The sequence below is a fragment of the Arachis stenosperma genome, chromosome 4 (assembly GCF_014773155.1).
Source record: "Arachis stenosperma cultivar V10309 chromosome 4, arast.V10309.gnm1.PFL2, whole genome shotgun sequence".
Taxonomy (NCBI): Eukaryota; Viridiplantae; Streptophyta; class Magnoliopsida; order Fabales; family Fabaceae; genus Arachis; species Arachis stenosperma.
Window position 1 is genome coordinate 99974126 of NC_080380.1, and position 20613 is coordinate 99994738.

Genomic DNA, 20613 nt, shown 5'->3' on the forward strand with positions numbered 1-20613 from the left:
AGGCGGGGGAAACACAAGCTCGGCCAGGAAGCGGATCTACAGGGCGATGCTAGCAATCGAAGGAACCATACAGCCAAAGAAGGACAAAGACTCAGACGTCACAATATCCTTCAACCAAGCAGACTTCAGATCGGCAAGCCCTAACCTCGACGACCCCGTGGTAATTTCCATCCAGGTCGGAGAACTGTTGGTAAGAAAAACATTGCTGGATCCAGGTAGTAGTGTTGACGTTTTATTTTATTCTACCTTTATAAAGATGAAATTATCAGAAAAATTGATACAGCCCTCCTCGGGAGAGCTAATTGGGTTCTCCGGAGAGAGAGTCTCCATCATGGGACACATATGGCTAAAGACCACAATGGGATAAATCCCTATGTCAAAATCAATTGATATTCAATACCTAATAGTAGACTGTTATAGCCCTTACAATATTATCATTGGAAGACCCGCCCTGAATATATTCAGAGCAGTGGTATCCACGTTACACCTTTGTGTTAAGTTCTCAGTGCAGGAAAACAAGATAGCTACAGTATACGCCGACCATCAAGAAGCTCAACAGTGCTACAATGCTAGCCTAAAGCTAACCCAAACAAAACAAAAAGCTCGGACTCAGGTTCAAGCAATCCACACTTCTGCAGACACAGCGACACTGGCCGACCTCGACCCAAAGGAAGACCTCGGCGAAAGACCTCGGCCAATGGACAACCTTCAACAAATAACACTAACAGCAGATAACAAACAATGCACATACATTGGAGAAGCATTAGAAGGGGAAGACCGAGCAAGACTCATACACATACTACGCCAGAATACCGACCTATTTGCATGGACACCAAATGACATGCCAGGAATAAATCCAGAGGTCATCTGCCACAAGTTAGCAATCGACAAAACAGCCCGACCAATAGCACAGAAAAAGAGGAACCTCGGAGAGGAGAAAAGGCAAGCAGCACTGGAAGAAACCAAGAAGCTCCTCAACGCAGGTTTCATCAAAGAAATTCGCTTCACCACATGGTTGTCCAACGTGGTAATGGTAAGGAAGAACTCAGGTAAATGGCGCATGTGCGTCGACTTTACAAACTTAAACAAAGCTTGCCCTAAAGATGCATAACCATTGCCTTGCATTGATAAATTAGTTGATAACGCTTCTGGTTTCAAAGCCTTGAGTTTTATGGATGCATACTGGTGGACGAAATTGTGATCACATCAATATAGCATTAATGTATTTATGTAGAATTGTGGAACTTAGGATTTTTGGTACGAGTGGGCACAATTCCGTTCAACTAACCAGCAAGTGCACTGGGTCGTCCAAGTAATACCTTACGTGAGTAAGGGTCGATCCCACGGAGATTATTGGCTTGAAGCAATCAATGTTATTTTATTAATCTTAGTCAGGAGGCTAATGAAGTTATTTGGATTTATTTGTAAAAGGCCAAACTACAAACTACTTAAAATTGTAAGTTAAAATAATAGGGAATAATAGAGTTACTTGTTTATAAAGGATTGTGGGATATGTTGGAGTTTTGGAGATGCTTTGTCCTTTGACTTCAACTCTTCCTTGAAATCCTCTTCTCACACGCAGGTTCCTTCCATGGCAAGCTCTCCGTAGGGTGTCACCGTTGTCAGTGGCTACTTCCCATCCTCTCAGTGAAAACGTTCCTATGCTCTGTCACAGCACGGCTAATCATCTGTCGGTTCTCAATCAGGTTGGAATAGAATCCATTGATTCTTTTGCGTCTGTCACTAACGCCCAGCCCTCAGGAGTTTGAAGCACGTCACAGTCATTCAATCCCGGAATCCTACTCGGAATACCACAGACAAGGTTTAGACTTTCCGGATTCTCATGAATGCCGCCATCAATCCAGCTTATACCACGAAGATTCTGTTGGGGAATCTAAGAGATATTCATTCAGTCTGATGTAGAACGGAGGTGGTTGTCAGGCACACGTTCATGGATTGAGGAAGGTAATGAGTGTCACGGATCATCACCTTCTTCACAATTAAGCGCGAATAAACATCTTAGATAAGAACAAGCGTGTTTGAATGGAAAACGAAGGAATTGTATTAAATCATCGAGACGCTGCAGAGCTCCTCACCCCCAACAATGGAGTTTAGAGACTCATGCCATCAAAAGTATGTAATTCAGATCTGAAAATGTCATGAGGTACAAGAAATGTCTGTAAAAGTTGTTTAAATAGTAAACTAGTAACCTAGGTTTACAGAAATTGAATAAACTAAGATAATTGGTGCAGAAATCCACTTCTGGGGCCCACTTGGTGTGTGCTGGGGCTGAGATTAAAGCTATCCACGAGTAGAGGCCTTTATTGGCGTTAAACTCCAGGTTATGACGTGTTTTGGGCGTTCAACTCCGGATCATGACGTTTTTCTGGCGTTTAACTCCAGACAGCAGCATGAACTTGGCGTTCAACGCCAAGTTACGTCGTCTATCCTTGCGCAAAGTATGGACTATTATATATTGCTGGAAAGCCCTGGATGTCTACTTTCCAACGCCGTTGAGAGCGCGCCAATTGGACTCCTGTAGCTCCAGAAAATCCATTTCGAGTGCAGGGAGGTCAGGATCCAACAGCATCAGCAGTCCTTTTTCAGCCTAAGTCAGATTTTTGCTCAGCTCCCTCAATTTCAGCCAGAAAATACCTGAAATCACAGAAAAATACACACACTCATAGTAAAGTCCAGAAATATGATTTTTGCTTAAAAACTAATAAAATTCTATTAAAAACTAATTAAAACATGCTAAAATCTACAAGAAATTACCCCCAAAAAGCGTATAAAATATCCGCTCATCACAACACCAAACTTAAACTGTTGCTTGTCCTCAAGCAACTAGATAAATAAAATAGGTTTTAACAGAAATAAAGAAGTAATAATATTTTAGAGTTTTAAATGAAGCTTAGATTCTTATTAGATGAGCGGGGCTTGTAGCTTTTTGTTTCTGAACAGTTTTGGCATCTCCCTGTATCTTTTAAATTTCAGAATGATTGGCATCCTTAGGAACTCAGAATTCAGATAGTATCATTGACTCTCCTAGTGTAGTATGTTGATTCTTGAACACAGTTATTTTATGAGTCTTGGCTGTGGCCCTAAGCACTTTGTTTTCCAGTATTACCACCGGATACAAAAATGCCACAGACACATAACTGGGTGAACCTTTTCAGATTGTGACTCAGCTTTGCTAAAGTCCCCAGTTAGTGGTGTCCAGAGCTCTTAAGCACACTCTTTTGCTTTGGATCACGACTTTAACCACTCAGTCTCAAGCTTGTAACTTGGACCTGCATGCCACAAGCACATGGTTAGGGACAGCTTGGTTTAGCCGCTTAGGCCTGGATTTTATTTCCTTGGGCCCTCCTATCCATTGATGCTCAAAGCCTTGGATCCTTTTTACCCTTACCTAGGGCTCATGGCTTGTGAATATTTCTTCTCTCTTCTTTTTTTTTTTTGAACTGCTTTTTCTTGCTTCAAGAATCAATTTCATGATTTTTCAGATCATCAATAATATTTTTCGTGTTCCTCATCCTTTCAGGAGCCAATATTCATCAAATTCAAAGTACATATTATGCACTGTTCAAGCATTCATTCAGAGAACAAAAAGTATTGCCACCACATATAATTAATTATAATTTTTATTATTAAGAACTCGAAAAATATAGATTACTTCTTTATTCTAAAGCCAAAAAAATCTACTACTTTATTCATGCCTGATGATGATGAGAAAAATAAACTATAGCTTAATTGGAAATAAAATCAAAATAGACATACTAATTACTACTAAATATCTCCTAAGGTGAATAAAATAATAAAAAAAACGCTATCACTAAATTAAAGCAAGAAAATTGGAAATCAGCAACCTGTTGTTTTGAGTAGTAGATGTTCTTTTAATCTGTGGAGCACTTTTCAGGGATTAATTTTTGGCGCTTCAGCTCCCTTAGATCACGCCCTTGCTCCTCCTGTTCCTTGAACAGTTTGCAAATCATGCTACTTTGATTATTCTGTTCTTCCTTTATTTGATCCATAGCTTCTTGCAATTTGGAAATAGAAGCCTCAAGATGTTCCCAATATTCGAATTGGGGCAGTTCTGGGAGGGCTTCTTGTGCTCTCCTCTTGGTTGAATCATCTTGTTGCTGTTGTCTGACCATTGATATTCCAGTAATGGGCTTTTCAATTAGGATATATTCAGTTATTCCCATCTTTACTCCAGCATCTTTGCAAAGCATAGAAATTAGGCTTGGATAAGCCAATTTGGCGTCCTTAGAATTCTTGTTTGCAATTTTATATAGCTCACATGAGATCAGCTGATGGACTTCCACTTCTTTTCCCAGCATGATGCAGTGAATCATGACAGCTCTTTTGATGGTAACTTCAGAACGGTTGCTGGTGGGCAATATGGAACGACTAATAAAATCCAGCCAGCCTCTAGCTACTGGTTTTAGATCTTCTCTTTTGAGTTGAACTGGGGTGCCAGTTGTACTGGTAGTCCACTTGGCTCCAGGGACGCATATATCTTCCAAGATCTTGTCCAATCCTTTATTGACCCTCATCATTCTCCTATTAAAGGAGTCTGGGTCATCCTTCAGTTGAGGAATCTTGAATATCTCCCTGATCTTGTCAGCATTGGTATGAATGATCTTTCCTCTGACTACGGTCTTATGGTCAAAGAGAGCCGCTCCAATGATTCTTTGCCTTTCTGTCTGCCATAGATTAGCATAGAATTCCTGAACCATGTTCCTTCCCACTTTCGTTTCAGGATTGGCCAGAATTTCCCAATTCCTGTTTCGAATCTGCTCTTGGATCTCCGGATATTCATCTTCTTTCAGATCAAATCTGACTTCCGGGATCACTGATCTGTGACTCATTATCTTGTAGTAATGGTCTGAATGTTCTTTAGTTAAGAACTTCCCTTGATTCCAAAGTGGCTTTGGATTGCTTTCTTTCTTGCCTCTTGGGTTGGGTTGTTTCCCTTTAGGAGCCATGATCAAGAGACACAATAGTTTTTGTGATCACGGGTAAAACACACCAAACTTAGAGCTTTGCTTGTCCTCAAGCAAAAGAGAAGAAAGAAGAGGGATAGAAGGAGAGCAATGTGGAATGGTGATGATGAGGAGTGCCGAATACAATATAAAGGGAGGGGGGTGGGAAATTTTCGAAAAATAAGAAAGAGATAAGATAGAAGATATGATTTTAAAAAGATATGATTAGAAAAAGATATAATTTTTAAAAAAAAGATATGAATAATAATTTAAAAGATAAAATTTTAAATTTACTTTTGAAAAAGATTTTAAAAGAAATAATTAAGTTTTGAAAACAAATTTGAAAAGACGATGGATTGGATTTGAAAGCCATTTGTTTTTTTGGGTTAAGATATATCTAAAACATTTGTAAAATTGGATTTTAGAAATTAGGATCCAAAACTTTTGGAATTGAAAATAATAATTTGGAATATGTTTATGCAAGAAATCATGAATTGAAACATAAAAAGTTTGAAAAAATATGAAGAAAAACGAAATTGTACCTCCTCCCACCATCCTGGCGTTAAACGCCCACATGGTGCATGGTTTGGGCGTTTAACGCCCAAAGTTGCTTCTCCTGGGCGTTCAACGCCCATGTGATGCTTCTTTCTGGCGTTGAACGCCAGGAAGTCCTTCTTTACTGGGCGTTTTTCTAAACGCCCAGAATGCTAGCAGATTGGCGTTAAACGCCCAGAAGGTGCATCTTTCTGGCGTTTAACGCCCAGAAGGTGCTCCTTTCTGGCGTTTAACGCCCAGATAGCTACCCTTACTGGCGTTAAATGCCCAGTGGGAGCTCCTTTTGGGCGTTTAACGCCCAAAGTATTTCTTACTGGCTTTTTCATGCCAGTGAGCTTCCAAATTTCCCTGTAACTTTTTGACTTCAACCAATTGCTATTTCACCTTTGAAGATACTTGACATATACCTGAAACAAAATTAACTAATTAATGAATATGAATAAAATTAAATTTTGTGATTGGCTGGGTTGCCTCCCAGCAAGCGCTTCTTTAATGTCATTAGCTGGACTATTACTGAGTTTTAGTCAAGTCTCAGTTTTGAGCATTCTTGCTCAAAATTGCCTTCAAGATAATGTTTGACTCTTTGTCCATTAACAATGAACTTTTTGTTAGAGTCACTATCCTGAAGTTCTATGTATCCATATGGTGATACGCTTGTAATTACATATGGACCTCTCCACCGGGATTTTAATTTCCCAGGGAATAATTTGAGCCTTGAATTAAATAACAGAACTTTCTGTCCTGGCTCAAAGACTCTGGATGACAATTTCTTATCATGCCATCTTTTTGCTTTCTCTTTGTAAAAATTTGCATTTTCGAAAGCATTGAGTCTAAATTCCTCTAGCTCATTTAACTGGAGTAATCGTCTTTCTCCAGCTAACTTGGCATCAAGGTTCAGGAATCTGGTTGCCCAGTAGGCCTTGTGTTCCAGTTCCACTGGCAAGTGGCACGCCTTTCCATACACAAGCTGGTATGGAGAGGTCCCTATAGGGGTCTTAAATGCTGTTCTGTATGCCCACAGAGCATCATCCAAGCTTCTTGCCCAATCCTTTCTACGGTTAATTACAGTCCGTTCCAGGATTCTTTTGAGTTCTCTATTTGAGACTTCAGCTTGCCCATTAGTTTGTGGATGATATGGAGTAGCCACCCTGTGGTTGACTCCATAACGTACCAGAGCAGCATAAAGCTGTTTATTACAGAAATGAGTGCCCCCATCACTGATCAACACTCTAGGGATACCAAATCTGCTGAAGATATGTTTCTGGAGGAATTTCAACACTATTTTAGTGTCATTAGTGGGTGTTGCAATAGCCTCCACCCATTTGGATACATAATCCACTGCCACCAGAATATAGGTATTTGAGTATGATGGTGGGAAAGGTCCCATGAAGTCAATGCCCCATACATCAAACAACTCAATCTCCAAGATCCCTTGCTGAGGCATGGCATAACTGTGAGGTAGGTTGCCTGATCTTTGGCAACTGTCACAATTAAGCACAAATGCTCGGGAATCTTTATAGAGAGTAGGCCAGTAGAAGCCACTTTGGAGGACTCTTGTGGCTGTTCGCTCACTTCCAAAATGTCCTCCATACTGTGATCCATGGCAATGCCAAAGGATCTTCTGTGCTTCCTCTTTAGGCACACATCTACGGATTACTCCGTCTGCACATCTCTTGAAGAGATATGGTTCATCCCAAAGATAGTACTTTGCATCTGTGATTAATTTCTTTGATTGCACCCTACTGTACTCTTTGGGTATGAATCTCACTGCCTTGTAGTTTGCAATGTCTGCAAACCATGGCACTTCCTGGATGGCGAACAGTTGCTCATCCGGAAAGGTTTCAGAGATCTCAGTGAGAGGGAGGGACGCCCCTTCCACTGGTTCTATTCGGGACAGGTGATCTGCTACTTGATTTTCTGTCCCTTTTCTGTCTCTTATTTCTATATCAAACTCTTGCAGAAGCAACACCCATCTGATGAGTCTGGGTTTTGAATCCTGCTTCGTGAGTAGATATTTAAGAGCAGCATGATCAGTGTACACAATCACTTTTGATCCTACTAAATAGGATCTGAATTTATCAATGGCGTAAACCACTGCAAGTAGCTCTTTTTCTGTGGTTGTGTAATTCTTCTGTGCGTCATTTAAGACACGGCTGGCATAGTAAATGACGTGCAGAAGCTTGTCATGCCTCTGTCCCAACACTGCACCAATGGCATGGTCACTGGCATCACACATCAGTTTAAATGGTAATGTCCAGTCTGGTGCAGAGATGATTGGTGCTGAGACCAATTTAGCTTTCAGGGTCTCAAATGCCTGCAGACACTCTTTATCAAAGATAAATGGCGTGTCAGCAGCTAGCAGGTTGCTCAGAGGTTTGGCGATTTTTGAAAAGTCCTTTATAAACCTCCTATAGAATCCCGCATGCCCCAGAAAGCTTCTGATTGCCTTAACATTAGCAGGTGGTGGTAATTTTTTAATTACCTCTACTTTAGCTTGGTCCACCTCTATCCCATTGTTCGAAATTTTGTGCCCAAGGACAATTCCTTCAGTCACCATAAAGTGACATTTTTCCCAGTTTAAAACCAGGTTAGTCTCTTGGCATCTTTTCAGAACAAGTGCTAAATGGTTAAGGCAGGAGCTGAATGAGTCTCCAAATACTGAAAAGTCATCCATGAAGACTTCCAGGAATTTTTCCACCATGTCAGAGAAAATTGAGAGCATGCACCTCTGAAAAGTTGCAGGTGCATTGCACAGGCCAAATGGCATCCTTCTGTATGCAAATACTCCAGATGGGCATGTGAATGCCGTTTTCTCCTGATCCTGGGGATCTACTGCAATTTGATTATAACCTGAATATCCATCCAGGAAGCAGTAGTATTCATGACCTGCTAGTCTTTCTAGCATCTGGTCTATGAATGGTAAAGGAAAATGATCCTTTCTGGTGGCTGTATTGAGCCTTCTGTAATCAATGCACATACGCCACCCTGTAACTGTCCTTGTAGGAACCAGTTCATTTTTTTCATTATGAACCACTGTCATGCCACCTTTCTTAGGGACAACTTGGACAGGGCTCACCCAGGGGCTATCAGAAATAGGATAAATAATTCCAGCCTCCAGTAATTTAGTGACCTCCTTTTGCACCACTTCTTTCATGGCTGGGTTCAGCCGCCTTTGTGGTTGAACCACTGGTTTGGCGTCCCCCTCCAGTAAGATCTTGTGCATGCATCTAGCTGGGCTAATGCCCTTAAGATCACTGATGGACCACCCAAGAGCTGTCTTGTGTGTCCTTAGCACTTGAATTAGTGCTTCCTCTTCCTGTGGCTCTAAGGTAGAGCTTATGATTACAGGAAAGCTATCACCTTCTCCCAGAAATGCATATTTTAGGGAAGGTGGTAATGGCTTGAGCTCGGGTTTAGGGGGTTTCTCCTCTTCCTGAGGGATTTTCAGAGGTTCCACTAATTTCTCTGACTCCTCCAGATCAGGCTGGACGTCTTTAAAGATGTCCTCTAGCTCTGATTCGGGACTCTCAGCCATATTGACCTCTCTTACCAAAGAGTCAATAATATCAACACTCATGCAGTCATTTGGGGTGTCTGGATGTTGCATGGCTTTGACAACATTCAACTTGAACTCCTCCTCATTGACTCTCAAGGTTACTTCCCCTTTTTGGACATCAATGAGGGTTCGGCCAGTTGCTAGGAAAGGTCTTCCTTGAATGAGAGTTGCACTCTTGTGCTCCTCCATTTCCAGCACCACAAAGTCAGTAGGAAAGGCGAATGGCCCAACCTTGACAATCATGTCCTCAATCACGCCTGATGGGTACTTAATGGAGCCATCAGCAAGTTGAAGACATATCTTGGTTGGTTTAATTTCTTCAGTTAAACCAAGCTTTCTGATAGTAGATGCAGGTATTAAGTTGATACTTGCCCCAAGATCACATAAAGCTTGCTTGGTACAATTACCCTCTAATGTGCATGGTATCATAAAGCTCCCAGGATCTTTAAGCTTCTCAGGTAAGCTTTTCAGAATGACTGCACTGCATTCTTCAGTGAGGTAGACTTTTTCAGTTTCCCTCCAATCCTTCTTATGACTTAAGATTTCTTTCATGAACTTAGCATAAGAAGGTATTTGCTCAAGTGCTTCTGCAAACGGAATCTTTATTTCAAGAGTCCTGAGATAGTCTGCAAAGCGAGCAAATTGCTTATCCTGTTCCGCTTGGCGGAGTTTTTGAGGATAAGGCATTTTGGCTTTGTATTCCTCAACCTTAGTTGCTGCAGGTTTATTACCTACAGAAGTAGGTTGGGAAGCCTTTTTAGAAGGGTTATCATCAGCACTCATAGGTGACTGATCCCCCACTGGCATTTGAATGCCAGAGGTGGGAGCTGGGGTGGCGTTAGACGCTATATCCCCCCTTGTTACTGGCGTTTGAACGCCAGAACTATGCTCCCTTTGGGCGTTCAACGCCAGATCCATGCTTGTTTCTGGCGTTGAACGCCAGGAATGAGCATGGTTTGGGCGTTCAGCACCAGCTTTATCCCTTTCTGGGCTCTGCCTGTCCTCAGAGGGATTTTGAGTAGCTATTTGTTCATTTCCTGTCTTCTTGCTGCTTTGAAGTGAGGTATTTAATGTTTTCCCACTTCTTAATTGAACTGCTTGGCATTCTTCTGTTATTTGTTTTGACAGTTGCTTTTCTGTCTGCTTTAATTGCACTTCCATGTTCCTGTTAGCCATTCTTGTTTCCTGTAATATTTCCTTGAATTCGGCTAGTTGCTGAGTTAGAAAATCTAATTGCTGATTGAATTCATTAGCCTGATCCACTGGATTGAGTTCTGCAGTTACTGTTTTAGCTTCTTCTTTCATAGAGGATTCACTGCTTAGGTACAGATGCTGATTTCTGGCAACTGTATCAATAAGCTCTTGAGCTTCTTCAATTATTTTTCTCATGTGTATAGATCCACCAGCTGAGTGGTCTAGAGAAATCTGAGCTTTTTCTGTAAGCCCATAGTAGAAGATGTCTAATTGCACCCATTCTGAAAACATTTCAGAGGGGCATTTTCTTAGCATCTCTCTGTATCTCTCCCAGGCATCATAAAGGGATTCATTATCTCCTTGTTTGAAGCCTTGGATGTTTAGCCTTAGCTGTGTCATCCGTTTGGGAGGGAAATAGTGATTCAGGAATTTTTCTGACAGCTGTTTCCATGTTTTTATGCTGTTTTTAGGCTGGTTATTTAACCACCTCTTAGCTTGATCTTTTACAGCAAATGGAAACAGTAGTAATCTGTAGACATCCTGATCCACTTCCTTATCATGTACTGTATCAGCAATTTGCAGAAATTGTGCCAGAAACTCTGTAGGTTCTTCATGTGGAAGACCGGAATACTGGCAGTTTTGCTGCACCATGATAATGAGCTGAGGATTCAGCTCAAAGCTACCAACTCCAATGGGGGGTATACAGATACTACTCCCATATGAAGCAGTAGTGGGGTTAGCATATGACCCCAGAGTCCTCTTGGACTGTTCATTCCTACTTGCTTCCATGATGGAATACAAGAAGAGAATTTATAGTTTGAAAATTATTTATTTTATAAAAATTAAAATTTTTATAAAATAAAACGAAATAAATAAATGAAAGTGAAAATATTTTGAAATTGAAAATTGAATTTTTAATATAAAATTTTCGAAAAATGTAGTTCAAAATTAGTTAGAAAATAAAATTTTTTTTTGAATTTTGAATTTTTTGATGAAAGAGAAAAACACACAAAAGACACAAGATTTAAAATTTTTAGATCTAATGTTCCTTGTTTTCGAAAATTTTTGGAGGGAAAACACCAAGGAACACCAAACTTAAAAATTTTAAGATCAAGACACAAGAAAAACCCAAGAACACCTTGAAGGTTCACAAGAACACCAAGAACAAAAGAAAGAACACCAAACTTAAAATTTTTAGAAAATCAAGACAAGTTTTCGAAAATTTAAAGAAAGATTAACAAGAAAACACCAAACTTAAAGTTTGGCTCAAGATTAAATTAAGAAAAATTATTTTTGAAAAAGATTTTCAAAAGTACTGGTGCTCCCTTATCAAGAATATAAACCAATGCTTTAGCCAATTGGGAATAAATATGACACTTGATGCAGATATTCCAATTAGTGCTTTAAAAGGAACACAAGTGAAACAAGAAAAGACACAAAGCAAGAAAAACTCAAGATCAAACAAGAAAAATAAGCAAGAACAACTTGACGATTAATAAAGAACAAAAATCACAAGTCGAAAATTTTTTTAAAGAAAAATATGAGATATGCAATTGACACCAAACTTAGAACAAGACACTAAAACTCACGAAAATTAGCAATTAATTAAGAGAAAAATAATAAATTTTTGAAAAGAAACTATCCTATCAAGATTTAATGACTCTATAACAATAAAAACAAGAATAAAAATAAAAACAAATTATTCCTAATCTAAGAAATAAAATAAGCCTTTAATTGTCCAAACTCAATAATCCCCGGCAACGGCGCCAAAAACTTGGTGGACGAAATTGTGATCACATCAATATAGCATTAATGTATTTATGTAGAATTGTGGAACTTAGGATTTTTGGTACGAGTGGGCACAATTCCGTTCAACTAACCAGCAAGTGCACTGGGTCGTCCAAGTAATACCTTACGTGAGTAAGGGTCGATCCCACGGAGATTATTGGCTTGAAGCAATCAATGTTATTTTATTAATCTTAGTCAGGAGGCTAATGAAGTTATTTGGATTTATTTGTAAAAGGCCAAACTACAAACTACTTAAAATTGTAAGTTAAAATAATAGGGAATAATAGAGTTACTTGTTTATAAAGGATTGTGGGATATGTTGGAGTTTTGGAGATGCTTTGTCCTTTGACTTCAACTCTTCCTTGAAATCCTCTTCTCACACGCAGGTTCCTTCCATGGCAAGCTCTTCGTAGGGTGTCACCGTTGTCAGTGGCTACTTCCCATCCTCTCAGTGAAAACGTTCTTATGCTCTGTCACAGCACGGCTAATCATCTGTCGGTTCTCAATCAGGTTGGAATAGAATCCATTGATTCTTTTGCGTCTGTCACTAACGCCCAGCCCTCAGGAGTTTGAAGCACGTCACAGTCATTCAATCCCGGAATCCTACTCGGAATACCACAGACAAGGTTTAGACTTTCCGGATTCTCATGAATGCCGCCATCAATCCAGCTTATACCACGAAGATTCTGTTGGGGAATCTAAGAGATATTCATTCAGTCTGATGTAGAACGGAGGTGGTTGTCAGGCACACGTTCATGGATTGAGGAAGGTAATGAGTGTCACGGATCATCACCTTCTTCACAATTAAGCGCGAATAAACATCTTAGATAAGAACAAGCGTGTTTGAATGGAAAACGAAGGAATTGTATTAAATCATCGAGACGCTGCAGAGCTCCTCACCCCCAACAATGGAGTTTAGAGACTCATGCCGTCAAAAGTATGTAATTCAGATATGAAAATGTCATGAGGTACAAGAAATGTCTGTAAAAGTTGTTTAAATAGTAAACTAGTAACCTAGGTTTACAGAAATTGAATAAACTAAGATAATTGGTGCAGAAATCCACTTCTGGGGCCCACTTGGTGTGTGCTGGGGCTGAGATTAAAGCTATCCACGAGTAGAGGCCTTTATTGGCGTTAAACTCCAGGTTATGACGTGTTTTGGGCGTTCAACTCCGGATCATGACGTTTTTCTGGCGTTTAACTCCAGACAGCAGCATGAACTTGGCGTTCAACGCCAAGTTACGTCGTCTATCCTTGCGCAAAGTATGAACTATTATATATTGCTGGAAAGCCCTGGATGTCTACTTTCCAACGCCGTTGAGAGCGCGCCAATTGGACTCCTGTAGCTCCAGAAAATCCATTTCGAGTGCAGGGAGGTCAGGATCCAACAGCATCAGCAGTCCTTTTTCAGCCTAAGTCAGATTTTTGCTCAGCTCCCTCAATTTCAGCCAGAAAATACCTGAAATCACAGAAAAATACACACACTCATAGTAAAGTCCAGAAATATGATTTTTGCTTAAAAACTAATAAAATTCTATTAAAAACTAATTAAAACATGCTAAAATCTACAAGAAATTACCCCCAAAAAGCGTATAAAATATCCGCTCATCACATACTCTAGTTATAACCAGATTCTGATGCATCCAGAAGACCAAAGCAAAACGGCTTTTATAACAGAACATGGAAATTTTTGTTACAAGGTAATGCCTTTTGGCTTAAAGAATGCAGGTGCGACATATCAACGGTTAATGGACAAAGTATTCCAACAGCAGATAGGCCAGAATATGGAAGTCTATGTAGATAATATGGTAGCAAAAACACCAGCACAAGGGTCACACTGTGATGACTTGGTAGAAATATTCAAACAATTCCGAGCATACAACATGAGACTCAATCCGGACAAATATGCTTTCGGAGTCCAAGGAGGGAAATTTCTCGGATTCATGCTAACCTCGCGAGGCATCGAAGCCAACCCAGAAAAATGCAAAGCCGTACTGAACATGACAAGCCCAAAGACGGTAAAAGAAGTCCAACAACTAGCAGGACGAATAGCTGCCTTATCACGTTTCCTACCTACAGTGGCAAACCGATCTTATCATTTCTTCCAGACATTCTCTAAAGGCAAGAAGTTCACCTGGACAGACGAATGTGAGAACTCTTTTACCGAACTCAAACAGAACCTAACATCACCACCAATCCTCCAAAGACCAGAGACAGGTAAGCCATTGTGTTTATACCTATCAGTATCTAACCATGCTATAAGCTCGGTATTAGTAACAGAAACAGGAAGAAAGCAAAACCCAGTATACTTCATCAGTAGGGTGCTACAACCAACAGAAACAAGGTACCCGAAGATAGAACAATTGGCACTGGCACTAGTCACCATGGCAAGAAGACTGCGGCACTACTTCCAGAGCCACACAATCATAGTACGAACAGACCAACCGCTAAGGCAGATACTAACCAGACCCGAGCTCGCCGGCAGACTAATAAAATGGGCGATCGAGCTCTCTGAGTTCGATATTCAATACGAACCAAGGAAGACATTGAAGTCACAGGTGCTAGCCGACTTTATATCGGAAATGACTAACGATACACAATATACAGAGGTCAGTTGGAGCATGCATGTGGATGGAGCGTCAAACAAAGAAGGCAGTGGAGCAGGAATACTACTGATGGAAGGGAACAAGGTGGTGGCTGAGCAGTCACTAAGGTTCCGCTTCAACGCAAGCAACAATCAGGCAGAATATGAGGCTTTACTCACGGGACTAAAGCTCTCCCTACAACTACAAATATCCCGAATAACAGTCTACTGTGACTCTTCATTGGTGGTGCACCAAATAAAGGGCGAATTCCAGGTAAAAGATCCTTTGTTAGAGAAATATTGGCTCATAACAAAGGATCTCATTTCAAAATTTAGCAAATTTGACATCATTCATGTAAATCGAGAGCAAAACACCAGGGCCGATGTGTTATCCAAGTTAGCCACAACTAGGCAAGCCAAAAACACATCAGCACTGTCCCAACTAACATTTGACAAACCGAGTTTTGAGCATGACACAATTTTGAGTATCATACAGGTCCCAGATTGGCGAACACCTCTTCTCGACTACATCAACAAAGGCACCATGCCAAAGGATGAGCCGAACTTACCACTGTTTCGAAGAAGAGCAAGCTTCTATACAGTGCTAGGAAACACTTTGTACAGACGAGGACACTCCCGACCACTCCTTAAATGCATCAGTTGGGAGGAGGCCGAGGATGTCATGGTCAAAACACATGAAGGAGTCTGCGGCAACCATATCGGCGGCCGAGCTTTAGCAGCAAAGATCCTGCGAACAGGATATTATTGGCCGACGATAAAACGGGACTGCATCTCCAAAGTCAAGGCATGTGATAATTGTCAAAAGCACGCCACCCTCTCGGAGACCCCGGCCAAAGAACTCCATACCATAGAGGTAAGCTGGCCTTTCGATAGTTGGGGATTAGATATCCTCGGACCTTTACCGAAAGCGCCAGGCCAGGTAAAGTTCCTTTTGGTTTCAATAGATTATTTCTCTAAGTGGATAGAGGCATAACCACTAGCACACATAACGGCAAAAAAAGTGCGATCTTTTTTATGGAAAAATATCATATGCAAATACGGTATCCCAAGAGAGATAATCTCGGATAACGGGAGACAATTTACAAATCATAAGCTCGCTGCCTTTCTAACAAACTTTAACATCAAACATCATTTCAGCTCAGTAGAGCACCCGCAAACTAACGGACAAGTTGAATCAGCTAACAGAATTATCTTGCAGGGATTAAAGAAAAAGCTCGGCGACACTAAGGGAGAATGGGCCGACCTCATTCCAGAGATTCTATGGAGTTACAATACCAGCATTCAATCTGCCACAGGAGAGACTCCTTTCAAACTGGTATATGGCGCAAAAGCACTTATCCCAGTAGAGGTCAGCGTCCCAACATTAAGGACCGAGCTCTATGATCAATCGAATAACCTACAAGCTCGGACAGCCGAGTTGGACCTTGTAGAAGAAGAAAGAGACATTTCTGCCATAAAGCAACGAGCCAGAAAACAATACCTAGAGCAAAGACACAACAGAAAAGTAGTTCACAGGTCTTTCAACAATGGAGACCTCGTACTCAGACGCACAGAAGAAGCCCAGAAACCTCCGACACATGGAAAATTGGCGGCAAACTGGGAAGAGCCTTTCTGAGTTCTCCAAAATCTTGGAAAGGGGGCTTACAAGCTCGAAACCCTTCAAGGAGATCAACTTCCAGGAACATGGAACATCTCCTCCCTAAGGAAATATTAGTCATGATGTAGTCTGTAATTTGCGAATGATGGTACTCTTTTTCCCCTCCGAAGGTTTTCTCCCAAAATACATGGGTTTTACTCGGAGAGGGTTTTAACGAGGCCGGACGCCACAAATCATCAAGCCGATGTACCTTGTATCAAGACATTTTTTACATTGGCCGTTACCATACATGAAAATTCAAAACTAATCCAAGCTTCATACTTGGAAACCAACGTGCGCACTCCGAGCATAATACTCGGACAAATACAAACAAACACGAGCAATCACCAAGTTATTCTAGTGAAATCTTAAAAGCTTATTCAAACACAAGCCATACACTAGAGCCTCAGCTCTCCTTATTGACAATCCACCAATAAACCAAAACAATTTTTATCTAAACAGTTATCACAGTACACATTCAAAGTTAATCTGAGCTTCATACTCGGAAGTCAACATGCGCATGCCGAGCATTATACTCGGAAAAGTACAAACAAAAATTATCATCAAATTACTCATAGCAAATCTTAAGCGCTTCCATTCAAAACCACAAAGTACCACATTAGAGCACCCACTCTCATTTTTAACAAATTCGTTCAAAACAAGAGAAATGGCTTCGGCCATCTTCAATACATACATACGATTGCTTCCAATAGATAATAATATCCAAAATATCAGATTTTATAAAATAAGTCATTATTAAGCCGAGCTATACACTCGGAAACCAAAATATCATCACCGATAACAATACTTGGAATTATCCAAAAAACAAAACAAGGAAGTTCTAAAAGAGCCGCAACACTACACACAAAGCTTACAAACTCAACTAAAAGCCTACTCAACTTTGTCACCAATACTGGATCCCTTGCCTTCATCAACAGCGACAGCCTCGTCTTCCACAAGCTGCCCACCCACAACCACCTTGGTTGCGTCAAGCTTATCCACATCCGACTCAGGAAACAGTACCGCACTTGAGAAGCGGCACGTTCAAATCCTTGTGCAAAAGCTTCATAGACTTCGGCCTGCAACTCCTTAACCCTTGACCCCAAGCGGCCATTCTCAACCTTAGTAGTCTTCACCTCCTCTGCAGAAGTAAGCCGAAGACTTTTCTCCTCAGCCAGCTCAGAAGACAGCTCTGTGATGGTCTTCTCCTTCTCCTCCAAAGCCAAAGACAGTTTGGCGACATCTAAAGCAGACTTATTTTCCTTCTCAAGGGCGAGCTCTTGAGCACGCTGATAAACCTCATTTGTAGGGTTTATCTTGTATTGATTTTTGGGGATTTTATCACATTTTACCCACATTTATTCAATGAAATAGCATGGTTTTGTATATTCTCCTTTAATTGTGCTTAAGAGTGAAAACATGCTTTTTAGGACTTAAAATAGCCAAATCTAATTCTCCTTGATTCCATTAGATGCCTTGATATGTTTGTTAAGTGATTTAATATTTAGAAGGCAAAGATTGGATCAAGGGAATGAAGAAAGAAAGCATGAAAAGTTGGAGAACTCATGAAGAAATGAAAGAACCGGAAAGCTGTCAAGCCGACCTCTTCGCACTTAAACGACCATAACTTGAGCTACAGAGGTCCAAATGATGCGGTTCCAGTTGGGTTGGAAAGCTAACCTCCGGGGATTTGAAATGATATAAGATTTGCCATAGTTGCTATACGTATAAGGACGCGTACGCGCACTGTACGCGTACGCGCCGTTGGTGCACGTGGTTCACTTCATGCAAACTCGTGGCTAGCGAATTTACAAGCCTTGTGGGCCCAATCCAACTCATTTCTGATCCTATTTAAGCCAAGGATTGAAGAGGGATGGACATGTTAGTTACCATTAGCATAGTTTAGTAGTTAGAGTTAGTTTCTAGAGAGAGAAGCTCTCACTTCTCTCTAGGATTAGGATTAGGATTAGGTTTAGTTCTTAGATATAGATTTTAATTCATTTTCTTCTACTTCTACCTTTCAATTCTTTGTTGTTACATTCATCTTCCTCTATTCTTTTGTTGTAATTTCCTTTATGTTGTTCTTATACTTTGTTGTAGATCTACTTTGTTCCTCCTATTCTCTTTCAATTCAATTAGAGGTAATTCATAATAATTGTGTCATTTGATTTGTTGTTGTTTAGTTTCTTGCAATTGAGTAGTGTAGATTTACTTTTCTTGCAATTTTACTATGCTTTCCTTTATGCCTTCCAAGTGTTTGATGAATGCTGGTTGGATTTTAGAGTAGAATTTTATACTCTTGGCTTGGAAAGGTAACTTAGGACCTCTTGAGTTACTAATGTCCAAGTAATTGATGATTGGGATCCATTAGAGGATGATTTAATGAGATTAATCCTTGCCAATTCTCATATTGTGGTTAGTGATTAGGATAGAGATCCTTGACCACCAACCCTTGCCAAGACCTTTTTAGGCCTTAGTTTACTTTCTTGTCATTTATCTTTCATGCTTCTTATCAAAACCCCAAAATAACTCACAACCAATAACAAGACACTTTATTGTAATTCCTAGGGAGAACGACCCGAGGTTTGAATACTTCGGTTTATAAATTTTAGGGGTTTGTTTTAGTGACAAACAACTTTTTGTATGAAAGGATTAGTGATTGGTTTAGAAACTATACTTGCAACGAGAATTCATTTGTAAATTCTAAACCGTCAAAAATCCAATCATCACACGCCCAACAGCCACAATACGCGCACCAATCACCTAAGACAAGAAAAAACATATCAAAACAGCATCACAGCACGAACATACAAAAATAGAAATTACAACACTTACCTGCAGAAAACGACTCACTCCCACGTGTCCGATATCCTCAATCATCTTCATATCATCCGGAAAGCAACAAAGTTCATCCGCCATAACAGAAAAAGGGTATAACTTACCCCATAAAGACCAACTATGTACATCCTCTGAATAACCATGCAACTTCTTCTGAGACTCATAAGCTGACTCCACCTTTCGGAGCTCGATGGAAGACTCCCCTTTTTCCAAGAAAGCCTTAGCAACTCTCTCTTTCACATGACCTCTCTTTTGCTTAGCCTTAAGAGCAGGTTCAGGATGAACAACAAAGTCCTTCTCAACATTGGTAGTCGAACCCTCCTTTTCAGCCTTTTTTCGCTGACTAAAGAATAACTTCAGACCAACAGTAGTGATCGTCGGCGCCTTCTCACCTAATCAGAAAACAAAAAGAGTGAAAACGAGCGAGAAGAAAACAACAATGAATCCAAAACGATTAAATTACCTAAATACTTCATAACAGCCACCCTATCTGTATCCCATTTCAACAACTCCGACACGGATAACAATCCCTTTGGGCCCAATTCTTCAAACAAAAATTCCATCATAAGCTGATCATCAACCGACCTATCATTCGCATCTAAAGCTTGCATAGGTTCAGAACACCAAAATAAAGGGAACCTCTCAATGAGATACTCATTCAGGTAGAAAGGAAACTCCTCGGGCACACTCCTCACTTTAACATACATAGTTTTAAAGTCTTTAAAAGAGGACTTGTAAAGGCCAAAAATTGCACGACGAGGATAACTACTTAGGTTAACCCAAACACCCCGATCAACCCCTTTTGCTTGGAATAAGGAAAAGAACAACTGAAGAGAGGGCGGCTGCTCAAGAAATTCCATCAACACTTCAAAAGTTCTCACAAACCCCCAGGAATTAGGGTGAAGTTGACTAGGGGCACAATTTAACCAATAAAGAACACTGCACTCAAAATCAGAAAATGGAACCCTAACCCCCAACTCAATAAACAGACAGCTATACATGTAGAAATAAGCCCAGTCATCTCGACAATGGAAAACTCGGTCACCAGCATCACAGGGAAGTATTTCTATCCTTACTCCACTACCACTCCTAACCCAGACATTAGAACCTAATATGTCAACTGACTCTTTATCACAAAATTGAGACACATATTCCTTAACCCGTGAATCAACCCAACCATACAAATCACCCTCACCCACACCAGAATTTCCCTTTTCCATGAAACAAGGAAGTGAAAAATAAAATCGAGACAGGAGGAAAAGAACAAAGATTCAACACTCACCTTTCTTGCTCATTTTTTTCTCCAAAATACAGAAGTTCCCAAAACACAAAACTAAGGGCTACAACCTTGTTTATTACAGAATATAAAACAGTTAGAAGTGAAGCGTTACCTTTTAAATCGAAACCATTAAAAACCCACGATCAGCACTCTGCAAATCAAACGGCCAGGGGTTCC

The 20613-nt window shown here is 40.4% G+C and overlaps 1 protein-coding gene across 1 annotated transcript; it reads left to right on the forward strand.

Annotated features, from left to right (window-relative positions):
• Nucleotides 1-46: 46 nt before the first annotated feature.
• Nucleotides 47-16298, forward strand: LOC130975243 (uncharacterized). The gene is made up of 4 exons (XM_057900062.1): nt 47-215; nt 411-1049; nt 13807-15536; nt 15882-16298. The coding sequence occupies exons 1-4, from the start codon at nt 47-49 to the stop codon at nt 16296-16298; spliced, it is 2955 nt and encodes a 984-aa protein (XP_057756045.1).
• The last annotated feature ends 4315 nt before the right edge of the window (nt 16299-20613 follow it).